Below are 26,586 nucleotides of genomic sequence, written 5' to 3' on the forward strand. Positions count from 1 at the left end.
GTATAAAACACAACTGGTTGGTCACGTTAAATAAGCAAGTTCTTTTATTCTTTATATTCCAAAAGAAATTCCCACAATATTTTAAAGAAATAAATATCTGACTGCGTAAGTTTAAGTTAAAAGACATCGAACCCTTAAAAAATGAAAACTCCTGTAGACTAACCATTCACAGGTTTTCATTTCTCTCTTACCTTTTCCAGCCACTGATACTGTTGATCTTCTGCAACATAGCAACTGCACTGACAGAGGAAAACCTGAAAAGTCAAGTTCCACGCTTTTTGTCAAGTAAGTTTTATACACATCACAAACTATCACCATATATGTAACATGTGAATGACAACACTTAGGTAATACTTATTTTCCTGGCTCCACTATTGACCTACTTATTTCTCTTTAAAATTTAACAGTCAAACCACTACTGGTGATTAGTATCAGAAAAAGTGCACACTGACAGAGCAACTGAAAGATTTGCCATACTAAAGTATACTACCAGTAAATAACATGTAAGTGATACTTAAATAACTACTTTTCAAACATACAAGTCCCACCTACCAAGGGATTGGATTTTAGATGATAAAACACACAAAAAGCCTCTGTGGAGGACAGATGTGTAGTGTCTGTTGTTCTACACCATTCATTCCAGAGTTTAGCACAACCAACTTCCTCCCAGACTCCTGAATTCATAACAAATGATGACAGAAATGCTGTAAAAAACAATTCACATAAGTTAGTGTTTGGCTCTGCAAGCTATATTTTCTATTCAATAAAAAGTAAGCTCAAGTTACTGTAGAATCTGAGAGCTGAAAGAGCCATTCAAGACCGTCTACCTAATACCACCATTATACAGAAAAAGAAACTGAGGCCCCCAAGAAGTAAAAGGCCACACACCCTGAGTAAGACAATCCTAGAGCTAGGGATCAAGAAGGCAGGTTTGTTGACAGACTTTCTACCACATGCTCACGGGGTAATACTCTTCTGAAAAACTTTAGGCCAGCAGAACTTTATATAAATGAGTCCATAGTTACTTGCCATCATGTACTTACTATGTTCTACAACCACTAGGGGTACCTTACAGAGGAAGGGATCTTAACTGGGTTTCCTGAATGTTCTCATCACAACCTGTGAACACCCTAAAAATATAAAGGTCTATGTGTGTATTTGTAAATGTACGTTGTCCTAGCTGCACTCTACACTGTTTTTACTTTAATCCACCAAGAGAATTAATACATGCAAGGACCTTAAAACTTAAGTATGTAAACATGTTGATAATTATTACTGTCTTTAGAGTTTTGTGTTCTCAAAGGAGTCTATTAACTCAAAAACATTAACATAAACCCGGATACCTCAACACACTAGAAACAGCTCCTTGAGTTTTAAGTTCCTGAAGCTAAAAACATTTTCTTTAAAGCTTTTCTCTGAGTTGGGGTCTTGCTTTGTTACCCAAGCTGGAGCACAATCAGTGGGAGGATCGTGGCTCACTGCAGCCTCAAAATCCTGGGCTCAAGCAATCCTCCCATCTCAGGCTCCTGAGTAGCCAGGACTACAGGCAAGCACCACCATGCCTGGCTTCATTTTTTTATTTTTTGTAAGAGATACGGTCTCACTATGTTGCCCAGGCTGGTCTCAAATCCTGGCCTCAAGTGATCCTCCCGCCTCGGCCTCCCAAAGAGCTGGGGTTACAGATGTGAGCCACTGCACCCAGCCTAAATCTGATTTTTTCAGTTTATTAAAAAGATAGTGCAGACCAGGTGCTGTGGCTCACACCTGTAATCCCAGCTCTTTGGGAAGCTGAGGCAGGAGGATCACTTGAGGACAGGAGTGCAAGACCAGCCTGGGCAACAGAGCAAGAAACCATCTCTACCAAAAACAAAACAAAAAAAAAATGATGCAACAGGAACAGGAGAGAGATTTTACTCAGAAATACAATCACTCTACTGTGGCTTTTTAAAGTACTAAACATTTTAAATCTTTTATGATGGAAGAAAATAAGTATATTTCATTCTTTCAACAAAATGACTAAGTCTTCTGCATTTTCACTTACCTACTGCATTATTTCCTATAGCAATTATAAACTTGGAGCACGGATATTTTTCTAGCAAAGAAACTTCCAAAGATGTTTTTGTTTGTCTTCGAAGGAGCCGCACTTCCCTAACACAAGAAACAAGATGAAACTAAAGCAACTTCAATACAAACAGTATCATGGCAAAAGGGCACTATATGTATGATTTACAATAAATAAAATGCACGTTCGTTTTATAAAGATATAACTAATATCCTCAGAAAACGATGGACTCGGACAATGATAACCAACAGATAAAACTATTGCATACGTGTTTACGGAGAACTCTAAAATAGTGATCAGGCTGTCCACCTGACCCAAGGACCAATCTTAGCATCCCTAAAAGTGAGACAGCTGGGGATAGCCTGCAATAAGAAACAGAAAGCACCACTTAGTAGAAGCACTCTTGCCGACAAAACTTTGAACGCGAATCTGACCAAGCCTCCAAATGAACACTCATTTTACAGGACATGCAGGTGATACAGACGTTAAGTGACACCACAACGAAGCTATCAGACAAATTCAGAGTGTGGGGCACTGGACAAGACAATCAGTCCTGTCTCTTAGGAGGGGTAAGAGGAGGTTGCTCTAAATGAAGTGACACGTCTAAATGTAACCTGTGGACCTTGTTAGGATTCTCATTCACACAGACCACTGTAAAATGTCATGTCTGAAAAAACTAGGTAAACGTGAGTGAGCATGGACTACAAAATGATACCGGAAAATTAGTATTAGTGTTGTTAGGGGTGATAATAGCATATGTAAGAAAATCCCTAAAACGTCTGAGATGTATTCTGAAAAATGTAGAGGTGAAAGGCCATGATGACTGGAATTCGCTTAGGAGTGGCGGGAGAGAAAATAAACGTGGCAAAATCTTCCTGTTGAATTTACCCGGTTGTGTAGGGGTCAGGGCTCACTTGACTATTTTCTCCCACTTTTTTGTGTTTGGAAACAATTTTTTTAAAGCGTGTTCATCGGCTACTGATACATCATGCTAATTGAAGTGTGGGGTGCAGGTTTAAAAAGTTTCGAGGGAATTGGTGTGTCCGTGAACAATCCACGACAAACGTGGTGGGGCCCGCGGGAGCGCTGCGGCCCAAGACAGTGTGACAAGCGGGAAGATCACGAGTCCGCAAGACACCAAGCCTCCAGAAATGCTCCAGAAACGCTCCAGAAAGCCTTTAAAGAACGGATTTGAACCCAGCCCTCCCACAGCGGCTTCACCCTGGACTCCACGAAACGCCAGCGGATCCACGCGAGAACCACACACACCTGGGGCTGGCGCCGCTGGACGCCGCGGCTTCACGGAGACCCAGGGCCCAAGCAGAGCCACGGAGAGGCGGCAACCGCGGGGGCCACTCGGAAGACCGCGGAGCCCCGGCCTTAGGCGCCGACGCGGCTGCCAGGCCCGCGCACCTTCCAGCTGCGGTGAGGGCGCTGCCCTTATCCCGGTGCCTCACCTCTTCCGCGCCAGCTGCTGACGCACCTCCCTGTCCTCGGGCGTCTCCCTCCGCCCCTCCTCCTCCTCCTCTTCGTCCTCAGTCCCAGCTCGGCACGGCGCCTTCACCACCTCTCCGAAGAACGTGGCCGCCATAGCCGCCCCGTGACCGGCTGGACACAACTGCAGCGCCGCGGGACCGCACGCCGGCTTGCGCGAGACCACGCTCCCTCACCGCGCGGGCAATAAGTCCCGCCCCGCACAGGCCACGCCCTCCGCGCACAGCCCGAGCTCGCGGCCACACCCCCACCGCGCGGGCGCTACGTCCCGCCCCGCGCAGGGCTCGCTCCCAGGCACACCCTGAGCTCGCGGCCACGCCCTCTTCACCGCCCGCCCGCGCTGTCACGCCCTGGGCCAGCAGTCCCCGCAGCTTTTTTGTTTTTAAATTACAGATTGGGGGAGGGGTCTCGCTATGTTGCCCAGACTGGTCTCGAACTCCAGGACTCTAGCGATCGTCCTCTTTAGACCTCCCAAAGTGCTTGGATTACAGGCCTCAGCCACCGCGTCCGGCCCCCAAAGGCTTTCATTCGCAGCTTGAGCCCTGCGGGCGCCAGGAGGTGGGAGGACTGCGGGCTAGAGGGGCAGGGGGCGAGAGGAGGGCGGGGCCTCCGTTCGTGGCGGTAGCGGAACCAGGGGTGCAGGGGCGGAGCCAGCGCCGCTGGCCCTGGCGTCCGGGAGCTGTGGGGCCGTTCCCTCATCGTCCGTTTCCATTTTCCTTCTGCGTTAGGAGAGACTGGGGTAGCATTAGTGTACTGAGCACCCGCTCCAAATTTCGACTGCCCAGGTAGGTGGCGGCGCGGTGGTACTGAGGGCCCCCGTAGCCAGGCGCGCCCTCAGACAGCGGGCACGGGCGGACGCAAGGGCAGCAAGAAATACAGCGCTTCGTGGTGGTATAAAAACGAGACCTTTACTCTGGCGATAGGAATTCACATTTCAAAAGCTGATGATTGTCAAGGCGATTCAAAAAACATTTTTATGAGTGTAAAAAATAGTGTTTTAAAGTTGGCCATTTTCTAATACAAAATGTTTCTTTTTAAATAGCCTTTAATAAGCAGAATGTGTGATTGTTCTTTAATTGGTTCTCTTTAAAATGTGCTGGAAGACAAAGTTCGAGGAGCACTGTTTCAAGCAAGAGAAAAAGGGGACATAATTTAAATGAAAATGAAAATATGCAGTAATGCAATGAAAAATAAAACCGTTTCCTAGATTTAGTTGTACCGAAATACATGACATCGCCTGCATTTTGTGACTTTGTCAGTAGTCACGAAGGTAAGTACTACTTTGGGGTCAGAGAGAGCCTGTTGAGATAAAATCTCAAAGCTGTTAGAAACATTTTAAGATGTGGAAAGATAATCAACAAAATCATTTACATAAAATTAGTATTTAGCAGATGTACACATCTGCAAAAAAAGAAGTGAGTTTGGAAGCAAAATTTGAACATTTAGCAATAAAATTAAGACTAAATTGCTAGCCAGTAAGAGCTTAGGAAACTTTGGATATCCTTAGTGAGATAGAACAAACAAGATCACCACAATGATGTTTTAAAACATTAGGACTCCTGGGTTAACTGGTCTATTATGATGATGGAACTGCAGAATAAAAAGGTTGTTTGGGCACCACTTGTCTTAGTCCTTTTGTTAATTTGTCATTTTTACCAGTAAGATCTTCAATTTGATTTCACAGTTCCATGATGAAGAAATATTTTCTGCAAAGCAAATTACTGTAAATAGGGTAATAGTAATACATTTGGCCATGATTTAAATTCTGCACACATTTCAGAGAGAACAATTTTACAATGTTAAGTTTTAAGCAAATGCTTATTTCATGCAGTTACAATAAGTTTAGGCCAAGCACTTTTTAAAAAGGCAAATATGTTCGAATTAAATACTTAGCCAAAAAAGGATTTCATTATGCAAGACTGATAATACAATCTCAAATACTGACAGAAATTAACCCCACCACAGCAAATTATAAAATTAAAGCTTAAATTCTTTCATTACACTGAAATTGCTTAAAAAAAAAAAAAAAAAAACTTTGCATAAAATAGTCTTCACCAAGTATTTCATTTTATAGTTACTTGTTGAGGACATAATATACTCAATAAATATTATAAATTAAGTGTAAAATTTGAACTGGAAAGAAGTTTAAGCATTTCATTAGAGCTCAAAAATCAAACCCCATGCACCTAAAAGTAATAGCAGTTTATTAGGAATTCTTCCCTTTCTCACCTGTGTATCAACATACTGGGGATCAGTAATTTAGATGAAAGTATACTACAAAAGGAGCAAAGGACACAGACTTAGTAGGTTAGAATATTCTGGCTTATGCTAAAAAACAAAAAGCCTTTTTTTTTAAAACAGACATGCAACCACAAATTTCTCAAGTATTTTAGACACTTGGTTCATCTGTATAACAAAAAAAAAATGCATTTGACTTAAAAAAGAAATAGAAAACCCTAGGTTTCTGTAGTTTAGTTTTTCAGATTTACACATGCAAATCATATATTCAGATATTTTTAAATGGGAAAACAACTTACTTTCAACAACTTAATTTTTCCAGTAACACGTTACTATGTTAAAAAGATGTGACAGTACATTCATTTAATCTGGCAATTTTAATTTCAACAAATACATATTAACAACAAATTAAATCCTATTGTAAATACACTTCTTTGTTATACCACGACCAAATTTTCTAATCCTAGCACAGGCCACAATGAAATAGGCCAAACATGCTACCATTAAAGTTTGTTGGGATGAGATTGTAGTAAGTTTACTCAAAGTATTCAAGTTCTAATTTTTAAGGTGCTGTAGAGAAACAGAAAAGATTTCACTGTATCTAAAAATATGACTGTTTTGATCTTAAGCTATACATTTTATTTTTATCTAACTGATTAAGACCTGCCTCTTAATGAGGCACATTTTTGGCATTTCTGTAAATGCTGCTACATACAAGTAAAAATAAGGAAAAGCCGTGATAGTAACATTCATAGCTTTCATAGAAAAATATATATTCCCTGAATTAGTCATATCAAGTGGTCATTCAGTATGAACTGCAATATTATAAACAAAATGACATCAATGGACTTTCTCTAATTGCCTATTTCCAACACTCTACTTCAGAACTCAATAATCAGTATCTCCAGCTGAAATTCCCAGGTCCTCCTAGTTTGTTTTTGACCTTTGGGGATGTGAATTGTAGGTACTGGATCTGGGTAGAGTTTTTGCTTCACTCAGAAGTCAAATAGGCCCATTAGCACTTCCTTTGGAAAAGTGCCTGAATTTTTTTCCTCATGACACCATAGTTGTCGTGGTCTGAATTTTTACACTGTAATGGAGAACCCTGAAAATTAGCATCAGGTTAAGATTTTGAAATTTGTTCACTCCAAGTTCTTCCTAGCCTGTACACTTCCCATTATATTCTTCCTCTAAGGAATCATGTCTTCAAGGCCTTGCATTCTGGAAAGGAATAGTAGTAGTCTTATAGCAGGCCATTTGTCTTTTCTTTCCACCTCTCCACCTACAGACTCTGCAATCTATTTCCTCCTCAGAATTCCCCAGAGCACATGTCTGTACAAGAGCTGACTGGGAGGAACCCACTGGATTATGGCTTTTAGAAAATTCCTCCAAAGATGCCAATAAGGGAGTAATTTTAGAGCTGGGAGCAGAATGTAACTGCCAGTTTACTTGTGTACCAATTGTTTTCAGATGCCACTTCTACATTCTCATAGTCACTATTGTGCATTTTCTTTCCAGGATCTGAACCCCCTTAAAAAAAGCATTTTTCTATTAATATCTTCTAGCTCTTTTTCACTTTCAGAATTTATGGTTGTATCATCCTCTTTATAAACATTCAGTAATTTTTTCTTAGCCGCAGCAGAAGCATTTCGATGGGGCAGTTTTCTGCTACTCTTCCTAATCCAGACATTTTCTGGTCCTGAGATCGTTTCTTTTAGATTACTCATTATCTTTATTTTATTTGCAGCAACAGTAGCACATCTGCGGGGAACTTTCTCAGGTACCATTTTTGCTTTCAGAGTTTCACTAGGCATCTGCACTGCATCCTTCTGATTATGCATACATGTTCTCACTTTTGTATTGGGTTCTCTGTCTCTAGGAACAAATTCTGAAAAATGAGTGAAAGTTCATGTAAATGCAAAAATCTTGTAACACAAGATTTTACTACTGCTAACATTCCTCAACAACACTCATTCGGAAACAATAAATTTAAAAGTCATATTGCTAAATGATAAATTTTAAAATGTGATACTAAGGGCTTCACATTGATATAACCTTACATTTGCTTATCTACAACTATAAGGATGTCACTTAAAACAGTAGCAGACTTGTAAGAATGGGGTGAAAAGTTCCTTCAGCATCGGCATCATAAAGCTGCTAATCTAAAAACATATATATGAGCATTTTACATAATTTGAATTACTAAATCTTAATTTCATTGTTCCAGTATTTTCTGACCTAGGTATGTGACACACGAGATTCAGATTAAAATTCTAAAAAATAACACAGAGTTGCTTTAAGGAACCAAAAAGTGCAGAGTGCTATGAGAACACAGACTGGAAACCTAACCTAGCCTAAGGGATCAAGGAAGGCTTCCTTTAAGGAAGCTTTTAGATGAGAGGTGAAAATTGTGAAGGGATTTGCCAGACAAAAAGCACTTTGGAGAGTTAACTCCTTCATGCAGACTAAGGCAGTTTTTACAGGGGGCTTGAAATCACACTGGAGCTCTACACAGCCACATGATGCCAGAACTACTACTCCGTGCTGACCAAACTTAGGAGGGCTCAGATATGTTTGTTACCAGTGTCTCAAAGCCAAATTTTCAAATTTCACAAAGAAGTCTAATTAGTACTCTTCTAGAACAGAAGTGATATTCCTTTTACGTATCTGAAGTTCACGGGCCTTTGAATTTTAGGTCTTTCTTGCAGCCATGAACAGTCAAACTATCTAAAACTGCCTTCATGGTACACACCAATCTTGATGGCAGTTTGTTTTGTAGGACCCTGCCTGAAGTTTCCAGACACTTAGCGTTCAAAAGGTCAGGCTGTAGATCACTGAAATAACCAGTTGATATCCTCCCCACCCACACTAGACATCTGGAGGACTCCACCACATTCTTTTTACTACTAAGTACCAGAAAATGAGAGCTCTTTTAGTCAGATACGATCAAGTAACACTATTATTCTGTAGCAATGAAACTACCAATGCCAACCTTCTGAACTTTTTCTTCTGTGAGGATGTTTGCCCTTCTGTCACAAAGCTGACTGAAGGGCAGATGAGTACAGGTAAAAACTGCTTCTGTGGACTGACATGTTCATACAGCTAGATTAATGAGGCAGGCCTCTGCCCTCACAGTGCAAGCACTTCAGATTTTTCCCTAAGTCTATGAAACTGATTTCACACTTCTCTAAGATCAGTTGAGCGTTCTCCCCAGAATAGGTTAGGAAATATATTCAAAGCAACCCCACCACATACACATCAGTTCCTTTTGCCAACTAACTTATGTGATTCACATGCTTTTCCAGTGAAATTCTAAGGGCACTATGTTTTGTTCAGTGTTGTCTCCAGGCATTGTAAATGGCATTTTACCAGAGTAAGACGCTCATCACGGCATTACTCTCATGCAGCATGCCCTTACCTCCTTCAGCTGGGCTCTGTGGGAAGAGAAGTGGCTTAAAGTGCACTGTGTTTACCACTTCAAAGACACTTTTCTTGGGAATTTTAAAATTATGAACTAGTATCTCCAACAAGTCAACCCTATATCCAAAATGAATCTTTAACACATTAAATCAATGTTAGCAAATGCTAAAATATAAATATGCTACAAAGGGTAAACAAAAATTTTAAAATATGCAAAATTAAGGTGAAATTTGCACTTTATAGTAGTATGAGAATATACTATTATCAACTAGCTGCACCATTTGCATTTGGAAGAAAAGAACAGATAACTGGTTCATTCCCAACAACCTATTCATCCAGTCAAATAGATAAAATTCTATTTCAACTACAATTTGTAACAAAATGCTTTAAGTTTGCAGAAATTCCATTTTGATGTGTGATCAAAGTACCTATACTGACAATTTAGGAACCTAGTAAATACTAATTCTAACACATTTTAATAAATGTTTATTTGTCATCCGGAATAATGGAAAAGTTAAGATTCTGCAGGAAAAAAAAAACTAAAATCAGGTTTTTAAAAAATACTTAAGGAAATTTGAACTTCAGTAACTATGCCCAAAGGAGGGAGAATTTGAATTACATTGTACTCTAACTTGATAAAGCTGAATCTCCTAAGTCTTAGACAATAAAACAGGAATTTCATAGAATAAGGATAAAAACAATCTGAGGAAGACAGAAAAGTGTGGAGAATTTTTTTAAATACATTCAAGTCAGTGTTAATTTTATTACTGAAAACTGAGTAAATTATAAAGTGCTTTATTCTCAAGAAAACTACAAACAGTTTTAGAAATATATATAGGATATTTCAGGGTTAGAAGTCAAATTTGTGTGTTAGGGTACAAGCTTAAGAACTCTGGATGTTGCTGCTCTAACAATGCATTTGTGATGGTGCCATGTGATACTAAGAAGTCAGTAGAATCCCCACCAGTCCTACTGCCTCAGATGATTCTTGTTTCAGTCATGGGTTTACAAAGTCATTGAGTGCTTGAGGACTGTTGTTTTCCTGGAAGTGATTCCCTACTTGGGTATGGCAAGAACACATCAGTAGTGTAAAACTGTACATCTGTAGAAGCACTCCATGATCACTTCCCTGGATGACCACTTTAAATTATAACTCACAGATATGTGTGTATTCTAAGATGGTATATGTGGTGAATAGAAACCTGGATACAAACATAACAGTTCTGACTCAACACAATCTCTAGTTTCTACATTTTAAGGATTAATCATATTCTAATTAGACTTTTATTTTTAAGCTACCTTATTTACAGATTCTGCACAATATTTCATCATACAAAACTGTTTTCCTAAATTCAAAGTAAACTGCATATGATTACTACAGAAGCATTATAAAATTTTCATCGGCATTTTTAAAATTGGAGCATTTAAAACAGATTTGAGAATGAGAAAAGAATGTCTGACTCAAAATGAAAACATACTAGCCTCTTTCATAAACTCCTAGAATCTTGACATTATTGGTTGCTGTGGTTGGTGGATAAATCAAATCCACAAAGTGGGTAAACCCTCTAGGTGCAAGTTATAAGCTCCCTCAAGCAAGCCTTTTATCAGAAAAGACTTGAGATATTCTCTCCTCTGTCTGCCCTTCATTGATAAGCAATGAAATGACCGCAAAACTCAGAAAGCAAATAACATTTATCAATGATCTTCATCCCTCCCAAAGCAGAAGTTTCCAAAAACATCCCATAAACTGAAGTACCCCAATGGCTGTAGAATAAAATGGTTTCTGTAACTTGCTGTGTTTTTAAACAGTTCCGTTTTCTAGGGGGAGCTGGTAACACTGCAGTATGGCAGCATCAGGTCAAAAGACCATCAGAAATAATTCCATGAACTAGTTCATTAGCTTATTCATTTTTAGGGTTCATTTACTCAATGATGGGCACCACACAACTCTGAATTTTTGTTCTTATTCTGGAACTACAACTAATCTAGCTCATCACAATACAGTTTTCTCTCACCCCTAGAAAAACTCAGATTTGTGATGGCTATTGCAATTTTTAATAAAAATCTCATAAAAGCCTTATTTTGAAATATGAATTCAGGGACCTTAACTGCTTAATTTGCTTTTTAGAAGCAATACCTTAAGAGCATTTCACACTAAATGCAGGCAGAATCAGAAGTAAATACTTGTTTTCAATCTACCCTATTACTGTACTACTGGAAAGAAACCAGGCCACAGACAATCCAGTGGCAAACCCCTTTTCCAGCAGGGCTCCTGACTCGCTTCAGTTCCCCTATCCAAGCTCATATGTAAAACTCACAGCCCTCGCACCCCTATATTCTGCCTGCATGAAAAGAAATTACCAGTGGAAAAGAGGTTGGGGAACCACTTGGGACAAGTCTGGAATTAACCAGCTAGAATGTATTTGGCTTGGAGTAGTGTTTTGTTTTGTTTTTTAACTCTTTTGCTTGTTAAGATGAAAATGCTAAATTTATTATATCCCATTTAAGAACTGACAAAAAATCATCTAAATGAATAGATTAATTTAGAACATTAACGATCTTATGTGAAGTGGAAAACTAAAGATCTGCTTGACAGGCTCATGTAATTTTTTGACTGGGATTTTGTAGGTGAATATATAGTTGCAGTCCAAGGACTGATTCACATTTAGAAAATTAACTTGAATATATCAAAAATTAAAGATCCCTTTAACTTTTACCCACTGATCAAAAAAGGTAATTTTTAAAATGATTTACCTTGTAAAACAAAGGGGTAGAGCTGCTACAGTCCATCTAAGCTCTATATACTGGTCATCTCATTTCAATTAGGTCAATTGGACTGCCTCTTCTCTTTGGCAGTCTAAAATCTCATTTAAGGGCTTTAATAAATGAAAAAACTTACCTTAAAACTGACATAAAATATGACCAGAAAGTATACCATAGCATTGATAATTAAATTCAAACTATTGGTCTTGCCATACTTGAGAAACAGATGTGTAGTCTAGTTATTTACATGTTGCCAAAGATAGAGCCTGCAGATTGGTAGAATCCAAATGACGTAACTCTCCCCCTCCCTCCATCAAATCTAGAAAAGCAATTCTTGAGCAGACACCAATTTAAAGATATTTTTCTACCAATTTAACAATATATTAGGAACCAGCTTGGCAGATTATGAAAAAGGTAAAAATCTCTTACTTTTGAGAATCCCCATGTATCCTTGGGCAACATCTCTGTAATTTAACAGCCTTTAAAACTTAAAATCATAAGAAAAGACAACACAGCCCTTAGCATTACATACTTTACTTTTCAATCCTTACTATTCACAGTTTGAGTTAGGGATTAACATTTGCTAATCTAGTTGGACTCAGTTTTTCCCACAATGCTCTATTTTCTCACCTAGTTTTGACAAATTTATTCCTTCTCTTCCCAAATACTAGGATAAGAGACAGTCTCAAACTGTTAAGTTGCAAATTTCTTGGGGTTTCTGCTTTATTATTTCCTTGATATCCACAGCAGAAATTCAGAGGTATAACTTCAACATTAACAGGTGAAAAGTTCTACAATGACTTGTTGCACTCCATCACATTAAAATAATTGAACTATAATTTCCATACAACATAAGAAAACTACAGTATTTGGTGACAACTGCAAGATACCTGATAAATAAATATATCAACTTACTATTCATGAAAAGAATGGAGCTGGTTATTTCAGCTTTAAAAGGGCAAAGCAAAAAGACCATTTTCTAGCCATTTAAAAGTTACTCAAAAAATTGATACAATGGAGTGGAAAGGAAAACAAAAAAGATCGTAAGCACCTTTAACAATGTTCTTGCATTCTACTGATATACAAACCTCTGGGGTTTCAGTTGGCACAATCAAGTTCAACTTGTACTAACAGAAAATATTAAAATTCTTCCTATTTAGTTTTTAATATCAAACAGGGAGGTTAGTAAATTGTTTTCTGATTCTTCTACAAAAAAAAAAGTCTAGAAGACAGAGGGAATGTAGTGTGCACCCCTTATTCTAAGTGATAATTTTTACTTACGAGGTCATAACGAGTGCAAAGGGCTTAGTGATGCATCTTATTCTTTACTTTTGGACAGTAACACCCTCAGATGGTATTTTTATTGGTTTGTTTTATATTCCCCTTTTCCATTTGCCCTTCTGTTTTGAAGTGCTTTTTCTTAAAACTTAAGTTCTTTGCCTCCATTTTCTTATAAACCCAATTTCCTCTTTAGGTGCAGCTCTACTATTTGAAAGGAACCTTTCTGTTGTAATTTACAAGCTGTGAGTAACTGCTATATCATTGTTTCCAAGGATTAATAAACTGAGAAATGATTTAATCAGATATTTGCCACTTACAAAAAGGGAGGCTGACCTTAGGAATTATTTGAATATGGGATAAACTTTTCCTTTTATTCATAAGTTACTTCACATTGTAAGTATACCTTTTTAAATAAGGAGGACACGAAAAAAGAAAGCTTTGTTAACACTCATCTATCTTGTGAATGTTTGAAATCATTTTTCCTTTATATGCTTGGTAAAGTGAGTCTTTCCAAGAAAGCAAAAATCAAATCTGAGTACTTCAAAGCCTGTAAAACCATAAATGAATAAAACCATAGGATTTTGGACATACACAACCAAAGTAGTTTTTGTTTTTCACATACACCATTAAGTTGAACTTCAAGTGCAGTGGAAAGGTACAGCACTTATTTCTGGATCAGTTCACATTCAAATCATAACCCTTTATCTTTTTCTCAAGAATACTACAAACTGACCCTAAACATTAAAGTACACCTGTGCATTAAATCCCTGGGCATTTTGCATAACGTAGAAAAAAAAAGCCAAACATGTTCTAGTGCTCAATGTAAACATTTTTAACTATTAATGATTTATTAATTTTCCTTAAAGGTACTTAGGAGTGTGTGTGTCACATAGTCAAAGTTAACCTTAGGAATAGCACCATAACCAAAAAAACCCATAAAAATTATTTTCTCCATTATCTCTCAGTTTTATTTCATAACTTGAGAAGCTACCATTGTCAGCTATGCTTTTAAAGACATCAGGTCCATTCTTGCTTCTTCTGATGAAACCAAATCTGATTAAAAACCAAAATACCACTTCTGTATGCAAGGGTCTAACTATTTTGGACTGAAAGAAAAAATGATAATTGGATGGCCAGTCAATGACCAATTAATGCAGTCCAAATAATCAGAATAGTTCTATTAATGAAGCCTAAACTGTCAAAATATTGTTTTATACCAAAAGAATGTATGTACTTATGAATGTATTCCATATTTATTTATGGATTTTTTTGGTACCTTTTTGCAAATGATGGTAAACATGGAGTAAAACCTGAGAACAGATTATAAAAGAGAAGGTTAAGAAGAGTTTAAATAAATTAATGGATTTGACATCTATCACCAGTTTTTAAAATTAGCAAAGTAAAAGGCATCCCATTAGTCTTTTCAGTCTTAGTCAAGGACAATTATCATGAATCAATCTGTTTACTATCTACTTAACACAAGTTCTGAGAAGAAAAGCATCATAGTTCTGAAATGGTGATAGCTCTCTAAGCCACAAATGAGAGGAGGTTTCCCACCTATCTCAGTTGATAATGTCCAAAAACATCCTTCCCCATGCATCAGAGTAGAAAGAAAATGTACCTTCTACTATGTCAAATGGAATAGATAACTACAAAATAGGAACGCTTCAGAATATTCTCTAACATTAATACCAGTCTGATGCTTCGCCTTGTCTGCCACTTCAAAGATACACAGGAGAAAAGGTTTTGTCTGAAACCAAACACAATTAGGGCTAATAAATAACATTGTCTAATATTGATACCAGTCTGATGCTTCACCTTATCTGCCACTTCAAAGATACACAGGAGAAAAGGGTTAATTTTTCTGAAATCAAACACAATTAGGGCTAATAAATAACTTACAGGTGGGGTACTGTAACATATCCCTTACCCACTAAATATGTAAACCATTTGAATCAAGTCCATCTTCAGGCACAAACAAGTTAGGAATGGCCATCTACACTGGAGTAGCATAACCTATCAAGTATTTGGTTAGAAAATAAGTGTACTATTTGTGTGATAAAGTTTCACTTTAAATGGATTATAAAATTATTTTCCCACAAAACATGACAGTTTCTTATATTTGGACTAGAAGTCACTAATAAAGATACATTTAGTTGCCCCAGCAAAGAATGCTTAGGATTGCACATGGAAGCAGTAAACTAAAACAAAGAGATGGAGAATGACATTTAGCTATTTTCCTATATAGATAAGATTTGCAATTGTACTCTTAACAAAACTCACCTCTACAATTGGAATACAGATGGGGGAAACCTACATGTTAACTTAAATACTCTTAGCCCTGTACACTCTATTAAAGAACACACTTCTAAATCTAAGGCACACGAATTCCTCTATTTCACAGAGTAAGATTATGGAAGAGCAAGATTTTGGTTAAATCCCTTACAATGGAAACCAGGAGATCTTGGACAGAAGACAGATTATATAGCATTTTGTTAGTGCACAGTTTAAAAGAAAATGCTCTGACTATGCTCTGGTCCTAGAGGTTTAAAACATGCACTCAAATCATTAAAAATAATTTACCAGCACTTTATAAATTCAAGTTTATAACATAAAAGTGACAACGTTTTCCTTAAGAAGAAAAAAACCCAACAGCACTTGGGAAGAAAATTAGAAACCATTTCAATGAAAGTGACCAGATCTGGTATAATGCATTCTACTCAAGTAGCCAGGGGAAGAAAAAAAAAAAAGTGGTAGGTACCTCGCCTACTAATCATGGTTACACCTCCCATGATTATAGTGTCAGTATGCATGTATTTATGAAGAATCTGTAAACATAGGTTGTGAAATTGTTGTAACTACTATAGAACAGGGGTTAGAAACTACTGCCTCTTTGACAAATTCAGAAAATAACTGCATGACACTTGCTGCCATGAAAGTAATGCTCATTGGTTTTGATAACCAGGATGTCTAGTGTTTAACATATTTCAAACTCTTACTATATGTAGTCAAATACTGTCAAAATAGATCTGCCCCCAAAATGAAGCATATTTTGGCACCTGTGCTGAATGCTGCTACAAAGACCAGCAAGTGCAAATAAAAATAACAGTCATGATTTAGTCACATTCATAACTTTTCATAGAAAAATATAAATATATTCCCTGAATTGTAAGACAAAAAAATAATTTTAACAGCCAGCTTTCACCATAAATGCCAGTCCATTTCCTCTTAAATGAACTGGCTTTCCCTCAAGGTCATAAGGTGCAACCATTGAAATCTAACACATTTTCTAAACTTCTGTCATCATCCCCATCATGGTATCTCACAGTCCTTCTACCCTGATTTCTCGTTTTTATTTTTGAACGTCGAAGAACTCTTTTAGATTTTGCATAGTCCAAATCCTCCCAGTCATTATCATCCACACTTAACCTAGGGCGTTTGCTTTGTCTTTGACGTCTCACAGTTTTAGATATGTTAGCTGTAAAAGTTTTACCTTTTCTAACTACTTTTGCTTTTCCTTTCGTTTTCCTCCTTTTGGTTTTTGTATTATCAGTACAGTCAATATCTGATTCAGTTACAGATCCCAAATCTGATGATTTGGAACTAGTATCAGGTCTAAACTTTGAATTCCCAGTTGTTTCAGAGATTTTCACATTTTCCAATTCAGGATGCGATCTCTTCCTTTTTATTTCATTCTCTGTTGTTTCCTGTGAATCATGAATCACTTTTGTCTTACTAAAAGGAGCCTTTCCATAGGTCCTGAGTCTTCTGCCATTCCACCTGCGCAGCCCATAATTCAGTTCCACTTCAAAATTATTCTCTGCAGTAGCTTTTTGTGCCAAGGTTGACTCTGAAGAAAATGTCCTATCAGTCTCACTCCCTGGAATATGACTTTTTGAATCTTCTCCTGAAGATGTAACAGAGGAACTTTTTCTTTTAGAAGGTGCATCTATTTTGTGAATATTGGTATGCCTGTGCTTGTGTTCTGAATTCAACATATCTTCAGAGTCTGAGTCTCCATTTAGAGCCTGACTAAGCACTTTTGTACTACCTTCAGAGTCAGCATCAGGTGGCTTGCCTTCACAGGCATACTGTTCACTTGGTACTTCACAATGTACACTTCCTTCACAATCACTCAATTTCTTCTTAGCTGTAGTACAAGCAAGATGGAGAGGTTTTTTCCTTCCATTTTTGCTTCTAGTGTGCACATTTTCTAAACTGACATCTTCTACATCACTCATGAGCTTGATCTTATTGGCAGCCGTGGCTGCACATCTTCGAGTAATCCTCAGGAGACCTGTTCTGGCTTTTGATGATTTCTTAACCACCTGTAAACTACTGTCTGAGTCACTGGAACAGACCCTTTTCCTGGAAATTTTTCTGCTTAGTCCATTGTCTTGTGATGTAGAATCTAAAAGTTAAAGAGCAGATTTCTATTAATCTTTTGTAAGTCTAAAGGAATTATATGTTCAATATTAAAAACAAGTTCAGAATTCGTATTAATTTGAAGGGGGTATTGCAGTGAATGGAATGGTACACACCTCTTAGTATAGTCATATGTTGCTCAACAGCAAGGATACATTCAGAGAAATGCATCGTTAGGCTATTTCGTCTTAAGCAAACATCACAGAGTGTGCTTACACAAACCTTACAGTACACCCTACTACACATCTAGGTTATATGGTATAGCCTATTACTCCTAGGCTACAAACCTGTATGACATGCTACTGTTCTGAATCCTGCAGGCAGTTGTCACACAATGGTAAGTCTGTGTCTGTGTATCCAAACAGAAAAGGTAATGCACTGCACTAGGACTTAAGGACAGCTATGATTACTCCACTAAGCAATAGAAATTTTTAACCTTCATTATAATCTTATGAGACCACCACTGTTATGCAGCACATGACTGTACTTTAAAGCAGTAACTTTTTCATCCTCAGCACCATTCACAAATTCAACACATTCTCAATAACATCCCATGATCTTGACACTATAATATTAACATGAATACAACTAAACTGTTTACCATAGCACTAGCATATGCAAAGTAATCACTTAACACTCAGCCTCTCTGAAACTCCCTGTAACTCCCCAAGTTCCAATCACACAATTACTTTTCATCTTAGTTTTAGCTGTCTTCTGCTCTACAGTATTTTATCAATCCCCATGTACCAGGGGTACAATCTTAATTCAACAAGTTATTTCACCACTTTGTGCTCCAGTTATTACCTGTAAAATGAACAATAATGCTAGTACCTACTTCATAAAAGAAATGAAGACTAAACTGCTTATTAATGGAAAACATTTAGAAAAACTTCCTAATAGAAACAGCTCAGTAACTGTTTTATTTGCTATTACTAACATCTCTTTTAAATAGTCCTACCCTTTTTGTCTACTACTTAAGCTATCAACATCACAGCTTATAAATGTGCCCCTCTCTGCTTTATTCAAGCCCATCTCTAATATAATATATCCCCATCATCAATACAAGAAGTGAAATCTTCAATAGACATAGTTCTTAAGGCCAAGATTGCCTGTTAGGTGAATAAAATTATACTCAATAAAAAGTTACGCATGCACATAAGAATATAAAGGATGAACAGAAAAGGCTAACACAGAATGCATGGGAGGGAGAGAAACAGCAAAGAGAAAAAAGTTTCAAGGGAAACTTTTTCGGGGGGAAAAAATCAATGTGTGTAAGAGAAATAAAAGGATGGTGAGAGTCAATCAGTGAACAAAGATAAATGTTTTGAATTACCTTTCATAAAATTGTTTGGTTTTTCTATTTTGTCATCATCTGAATCTAAATCAGTTTCACATCCATGATCTGAGGAACACTGGGATATAGCAATAGGGTCACAGTTCAGATTTCCTGAAATTGGGTTCATTTCCATTTTATGACATTTCCCATCTTCTCTATCTTGCTCTTCAGATTCAGAGTCTTCTGAGTCACTCAAAATCTTGGTTTTTTTAAAGAAACTCGCATTCTTGTGAAATGTATTGTATTTCCTACCACCAGATCTTCCTGGTTCAGAATCTGCTTCCTCTGAGATGCTCTCTGCCTTAAGTTTCTGCACAGACGTTGATGGGCCAGCAGTTCTGTTACATGCATGATCTGAATCATGACTTTTAGAGTCTTCCTCAGAAGACTCTATTTTAAGAAATTTTGTTTTTGAAGGTGCTGGAGTATGGGACTTGTAACCATTAGCATGCCAATTTTTCCGGGCTACCCGCAAATCACTTTCTGACTCTGAGTCTCTGTTTTCAGATTCATCAACATTGCTCTGGGCAGTGTGAGAACTGGACACTGGTAATGGTTGACTTTCATCTTTTAGCTCCTCTTCTTCAATTTCTGACTTTAAGCTCTGTTCATCTTCAGAATTATGTAATAACTTTTTTCTAGCTACAGCAGAAGCATTGCGGTGAGGCAGCTTCCGACCAGAACAGACACTTTCAGAGCTAGAATTCTCTTCTACATCACTCATTAGCTTTATTTTATTGGCAGCCACAGCAGCACACTTCCTTAAGACTTTTCGGTTATTTCCAGCTCTGGCTTTTAGAATTTCACCAGTCTCCAATGAATTGTTATCAGAATCACTTAAATAGACTCTCTTTCGAGTGGCTTTTCTGCCACATCCATTTTCTAATGAAACGGGACCTAGAAATAAGGTTAACAATAAGATTAAAAAGATTTTCCTTATTTCAACATTTTTAAATGACTATTATTTTAATGATTTTCTTCACTTTTTTGGGGGGCGGGGAGGAGACGGAGTTTCGCTCTTGTTGCCCAGGCTGGAGGGCAATGGTGCAATTTTGGCTCACTGCAACCTCTGCCTCCCGGGTGCAAGCGATTCTCCTACCTCAGCCTCCCGAGTAGCTGGGATTACAAGCACCAGTCACCATGCCTGGCTAATTTTTTGTATTTTTAGTAGAGACAAGGCTTCGCCATGGTGGCCAGGCTGGTCTCGAAACTCCTGACCTCAGGTGATCTGCCCACCTCAGCCTCCCAAAGTGCTGGGATTATAGGCGTGAGCCACCGCACCCAGCCTTTTCTTCACTTTTTAATGCCAAAATTCATTTCCTTCCTAAATCTAAGGAACCTAAAGGACATTAACTTAATCTTACGTAGATACATTAAATCGAGAATCTATTCAATTTGTAACTTTTGGATTCTTTTGATATACATTCCATAAAAGTACTACTGAGTCTCTTACCAGTTTTTCTTTGAGCAGCTCTAGTTCTGGTTACCCTGAGATTGCTGCTTCTGGATAGCCCACTGCGTGAGGAGGATTCACGAGCTCTGGAACTCTCTTTGCTTTCCTCAGAACTACTGGAAGCTGACGATGACAAAGAGGTAGCTAAAGAATCTTCCATTTCACTTTCTAGGAAAAATAAAGTGTAAATAGTTACATATATTCTCCTGTCTTTACACACATAAGCAAGCAGTTCATAACATTACTCTGAACATTACATAACATTACTACAAAAGCAGATTCCTAAAATGCTTAGAATGTATTTTTTAAAAACCATTCCCAAAAAAAGCTGATGAAATTTGGAGTATTAAAAGGTACATAATCAGCATTCCAAATAGTTTTTAATTCTATTTCTAAAAATAACAGATTAATCCTAGTGTAGATTTACAAAATATAGTTTATGTATTTTATAAACAGACTTCCAATTAAAAATTTAATTAGCTGCAGGCCGGGCACGGTGACTCACTCCAGTAATCCTAGCATTTTGGGAGGCCGAGGTGGGTGGATCACTTGAGGCCAGGAGTTCAAAACTAGCCTGGCCAAATAGTGAAACCCCATCTCTACTGAAAATACAAAATTAGCCAGGCGTGGTGGCAGGAGCCTGAAATCCCAGCTACTGGGGAGGCTGAGGCAGAAGAATCACTTGAACCCGGGAGGGGAAGGTAGCAGTGAGCCAAGATCGTGCCACTGCACTCCAGCCTGGGCGACAGAAAGAGACTCTGTCTCAAAAATAAATTAGTTAAATTAATTGGCTCCATATCTACTCCCTTCTGTGATATCAGATAGGTATTTCATATAAAAAAGACACCATCATTTCAATTCCAGCATTTCAGAAGTCATAGTTTGCATGTCTCACCATCCTTTTACCCATTCCTAACAGCACAGTAAGGTCATTTCTTACATAACAGCTACATGAGAGAGAGAGTATGAGAGGGAAGAAAAGAAAACTGGCTGTGATACCAAAATACTAGACACCAAATTGTGGTTCATCCTTTGAACTTGTTCTACTGTTTGCCCACCTCAGCTACTCCTGTCAACTCTACCATCCATCACCTTGACTCCCTGTTTTTCCAGGCTCTTCCCCTCCCTCTGCACATCACTGCCAAACTTAATCTTCCTGAAACATAATGTGACTCTATCACTCAGTAAGGAACCCAGTTCAGTAATCCAAACTCTTCTGCAAGGCTCGAAAGTTGCTATATTTTGACTGTACTCTATCTGTTTGACCCCATTGTTTGTAACATTCCCCAAAACGGTCTTTTCATATGCACAAAATGCATCCTTCTTTCCTTCAGTGCATTTTCTCATAGTTGCTACTAGGCTGTAATGTGTCCACTTATCACTAGTGCCATTTTCAATTACTCCAGCATACTCTGATTGGACATTCCATGCTATGAATGTATCCCTTAAAACACTGTACAGTTCTAATGTGATACACATGAACTTGCTTGTCTTTCTCCACATTTTATCACAGTCCACTTCCATTCCAAACTTTTATCTGTATGTATATTTTTCAATGCTGTCAATACTATTTATTGAAATACTAGGTAAAAGATATGTATAAATGATTCAATTATAATAGTAAATAGTATGCTATCGTCATAATTCAGCAAAACCACTCAGAGCAGTACAGAAATAGATACACACCACAGCCTCATTTGTACAATGTTAACAAAGTTAGCATCAGCTACAGTTATGCTACCAGATGGCAACAACATGAACAGTTTAGAATTTACTAGGTCATCAGCTTTGAACTTCATTGATTCTCAGTACTTAATTTTTAAATTAAAAAGATACAAAAACTTCAGATGCTGCACACCAAGTGTGAAGAATCTATGTATCACGTAATTGAAAATTCAATATAAATGTACCATTCACAAAGCATGGCACTTATAGAAGATAATCGAATTGTTCCATGTTTATTATGTTTATCTCTTCCATTAAACTGTAAGTTCTTTCAGTGTCAAGGCCACATCTTTATATTTTCCTCTAAATCTCTAGTAACGGCCAGTGTTACACATTTGGGTGCTCAGCAAAGAAATAATATAGTATTTCACTTCTCACCAGATAATGTAGAACCATTTGTTATAGGTCTATTTCTTCTCCTCCTTTCTGATGATTCTGCTGAATCTGAAGAGTCACCAGAAGTAACACCTGAAGAGATACCAGCACTTGTCTTGTGGGTTCCAAGATAAGCTGTCCTACTTGAGGTAGACTGGGTAGGAGAACCTACCAACTCAGGAATTATTTTTGTCTGAGATTTTAACCTCTTCTGCTTGAGGTTTCTGGCCAAACATATGAACAAAAGAAACAGTATTTAACAAAATACAAAGATAATTGGTTCACAGAGAATGACTAAATAGAAGTATATCATATTTCTTAAACTGAGAGTAATTTTATCATCAAAACATTAAAATATTCACTATTAACATTTTATTCTGGCACTGATTAATAGTAGTATTTCCTAACTCTAAATTTAACACACTGTTATTCAAATTTGGAGTAATGAATCAATGTTCCAAGTAAAAGTTACAGAAAATTATTTGAATACCTTACATTCTTTGGATTAAATGCTAAGAGGAACCAACATTTACGTCATATAGGCATTCATTCATACTACCAATGTAAGCCTCAATAGGACCCAACTTTCTCCTCTCTTATTTCTATGTCCCTAAAGACAGAATATGGTTAAGAGGAGAAATCAACAAAACCTAAACAGGAAAAGTTAAAAAAAGGCATCAGAACAAAATGATTTTTGTCCCAAGACCAGACTATTTACATCTAACTGCACCCATTCACCATGGTTGGCCACTAGGCCAGGAATTATGAGAAAGGAGAATGGAAGTTTAAGGCATGTGAGAAATATGGGTGAATGAATATTGAGATAATCCTATTTTCCTTTAAAACAGTAAGAAATGGCCGAACATGCCTGTAATCCCAGCACTTTAGGAGGCCAAGGCAGGTGGATAAATTGAAGCCAGGAGTTCAAACACTAGCCTGGGCAACACAGCATGACCCCATGCCTACAAAAAATTTAAAAATTAGCTGGGCATAGTTGTGTACATCTATGATCGCAGCTACTCAGGAGACTCGTTTTAGCCCAGGAGCTTGACATTACGATGACATTATGATCACACCATGCACTCCAGCCTGGGCAACAGAGCGAGACCCTGTTTCTTTTTTTTTTTTTTTTTTTTTTTTGAGACAGAGTCTCTGCTCACTGCAAGCTCAGCCTCCCGAGTTCACGCTATTCTCCTGCCTCAGCCTCCTGAGTAGCTGGGACTACAGGCGCCCACCACCACGCCCGGCTAATTTTTTGTATTTTTTAGTAGAGACAAGGGTTCACCATGTTAGCCAGGATGGTCTCGATCTCCTGACCTCGTGATCCACCCATCTCGGCCTCCCAAAGTGCTGGGATTACAAGCGTGAGCCACCGCGCCCGGCCGACCCTGTTTCTTAAAACAAAAGCAAAACAGCCTTTTAAGTGGTATCTAGACGTTGAAGCTTAAAGTTAATCACAATTCTTTAAAGCAATAATTGTCTATATAATAACACACAAGGCTGTAATATCAAAAATTTTAAATGCCGTTAATAATCAAGGGAGAGAACAAAAGTAAATATAAGGCCGGGCACAGTGGCTTATGCATGTAATCCCAGCACTTTGGAAGCCCGAGGCAGGTGGGTCAACTGAGGTCAGGAGTTTGAGACAAGCCTGGCCAACATGGTGAAACCCCGTCTCTACTAAAACTACAAAAAATCAGCTGGGCGTGGTGGCGGGTGCCTGTAATCCCAGCTACTCAGGAGGCTGAGGCAGAAGAATCGCTTGAACCTGGGAGTCGGAGGTTGCAGTGAACCGAGATCGCACCACTACACTCCAGCCTGGACAACAAGAGCAAAACTCCATCTCAAAAAAAAAAAAAAAAAAAAGTGATCTGATACCACCACCACCTAGGAAGGGGATGGAAGGAAGCTATACTAGAGCCAAGTTCCTATATGTACTGTAATAAAAATAGTATTAATATAAAATCGATTGTTTGCAATAGATTGAGATGCATAGTGTAGTCCCCAGAGCAACCACAAGGAAATCCCATCAAGGGATATACTGCACAGTTGAAAATATAAATGGAAACAAACTAAACATTGCACAACTCAATTTTTATACTGTAACAACATAAAGTACCTATAAATGTGATATTAATCTAAACTACATAGTCAAAGAATATAGAATGTAAATTAATATACAATTACTGAGAAAGTTAATAAATCCTTCATTTTACATTTCTTTACAAATAATCCTCAGTAATACTGAGGTACATTGTATCAAGGGTACATTTTCCCTTACACAATCAAATGCTCAAAAGACCATACATAAAAATCACATTATTCTCTACATAGCAGTCCCCAAGCTTTCTGGCACCAGGGACCGGTTTTGTGGAAGACAGTTTTTCCATGGACTGGGACTGGGGCCAGTGAGTGGGCAGAGTTCAAGACGAAACTGTTCCACCTCAGATCATCAGGCATTAGATCCTCATAAGGAGCACACAACCTGGATCCCTCGCATGCACAGTTACAACAAGGTTCCTGCTCCTATAAAAATTGAATGCCCCCACGGATCTGACAGCAGACAGAACTCAGGTGGTAATGCTTGTTTGCCAGCCAATCACATCCTACTGTGTGGCCCAGTCTACACAGGGAGCGGGTGCTGGGGACTCCGACTCTACATTAAAGAGCCAATTCTTATGCAAAATACAAATGACACTTTAAATAATCCTTAATAAGATTTGAAAAAATCTATAATTTTACATATTTATAGAATTACAAACCAATACAACAGCTCTATATTCACAGAAATGCTTTCAAGCTGTAAAACCCATGACTAGTCTTTTCAGAATGTACAGTACTCTAAAGATTAAATAACACAGTCTTAAATTTTTAAAAAAATGCATACAGGCTGGGCGCAGTGGCTCACGCCTGTAATCCCAACATATTGGGAGGCCAAGGTGGGAGGATCTTGATCCCAGGAGTTCAAGACCAGCGTGGGCACCATAGCAAGACCCCATCTATACAAAAAATAATTTTTAAAAATTAGCCAGGCTTGGTGACACACCCCTGTTATCCCAACTACTCGGGAAGCTGAGGTGAGAGGGACTGCTTGAGACCAGAAAGTTGCAGCTGCAGTGGTCATGATCATATCACTAGACCCCAGCCTGGGCAACATAGTGAAACCCTGTCTTAAAAAATAAATAGGGCTGAGCGCGGTGGCTCACACCTGCAATCCTAGCACTTTAGGAGGCTGAGGCAGGCGGATTGCCTGAGCTCAGGCGTTCGAGACCAGCCTGGGCAACACGGTGAAACCCCGTCTCTACTAAAATACAAAAAATTAGCCAGGCATGGCAGCATGTACCTGTAGTCCCAACTACTCAGGAGGCTGAGGCAGGAGAACTGCTTGACCCGGGAGGCAGAGGTTGCAGTCAGCCAAGATCATGCCACTGCACTCCAACCTAGGTAACAGAGAGAGACTCCGTCTCCAAAAATAAATAAAAAATAAATAAATAGGCTGGGCGTGGTGGCTCACACCTGTAATCCCAACATTGTGGGAGGCCAAGGTGGGTGGATCACCTGCGGTCAGGAGTTCGAGACCAGCGTGGCCAACATGGTGAAACCCTGTCTCTTCTAAACATACAAAAATTAGCCAGATGTGATGGTGTGTGCCTGTAGTCCCAGCTACTTGGGAGGCTGAGGCAGGAAAATCACTTGAACCCGGAGGCAGAGATCATGCCACTGCACTCCAGCCTGGGTGACACAGTGAGACTCTCTCCAAAATTAAATAAATAAATAAAGCAAGCTTGCCATAACCAGTTTACCTGATACTTTTGTTAGGCTGACTGTCACCTTTACAATTTTGCCGTTGCTTGAACCTCTGGCTTCTTCGAAGTTTTTCATTGAATTTTTGACCAATTTTAAAATCAGAAGAGATTTTCTTCATTTTTTCTTCAAATAAGGCAGATAATCTCAAGGTCATACTATAAATCTGCAAGGATATAAGAACAAAGTAGAATTACAAAATAGCCTTAA

General features: G+C 38.3%; 2 protein-coding genes across 14 annotated transcripts in view; both read right to left on the bottom strand.

Moving 5' to 3' along the window:
• Positions 1-3,858, bottom strand: part of PSMG1 (proteasome assembly chaperone 1) — a 150,360-nt gene extending 146,502 nt beyond the window's left edge. For 2 of the 6 annotated variants that reach the window (XR_010154514.1, XM_063803635.1), the window contains exons 1-4: positions 3,520-3,805; positions 2,042-2,148; positions 553-704; positions 192-254 (exon numbers count right to left, since the gene is read on the bottom strand). Coding sequence is in view for 5 of the 6 variants with exons in the window: in XM_063803635.1 (XP_063659705.1) it covers positions 192-254; positions 553-704; positions 2,042-2,148; positions 3,520-3,653 (456 nt within the window). In the remaining variant the exon portion in view is untranslated. Of the gene's footprint in view, positions 1-191; positions 255-552; positions 705-2,041; positions 2,172-3,331 lie in introns of all 6 variants that reach the window. The other 4 variants (XM_531460.9, XM_016938543.4, XM_063803636.1 and 1 more) reach the window with 4 other exon arrangements.
• A 1,885-nt stretch (positions 3,859-5,743) lies between these two features.
• Positions 5,744-26,586, bottom strand: part of BRWD1 (bromodomain and WD repeat domain containing 1) — a 128,684-nt gene continuing 107,841 nt past the window's right edge. For all 8 annotated transcript variants that reach the window (XM_016938541.3, XM_009427702.4, XM_016938540.3 and 5 more), the window contains 6 exons: positions 26,376-26,542; positions 22,576-22,796; positions 20,473-20,640; positions 19,017-19,916; positions 16,752-17,669; positions 5,744-7,682 (listed from right to left, as the gene is read on the bottom strand). In XM_016938541.3, coding sequence (XP_016794030.2) covers positions 7,291-7,682; positions 16,752-17,669; positions 19,017-19,916; positions 20,473-20,640; positions 22,576-22,796; positions 26,376-26,542 — 2,766 coding nt within the window. In that variant the 3' untranslated portion in view covers positions 5,744-7,290. The remainder of the gene's footprint in view (positions 7,683-16,751; positions 17,670-19,016; positions 19,917-20,472; positions 20,641-22,575; positions 22,797-26,375; positions 26,543-26,586) is intronic.

Source organism: Pan troglodytes, chromosome 22 (assembly GCF_028858775.2).
Source record: "Pan troglodytes isolate AG18354 chromosome 22, NHGRI_mPanTro3-v2.0_pri, whole genome shotgun sequence".
Classification (NCBI taxonomy): Eukaryota; Metazoa; Chordata; class Mammalia; order Primates; family Hominidae; genus Pan; species Pan troglodytes.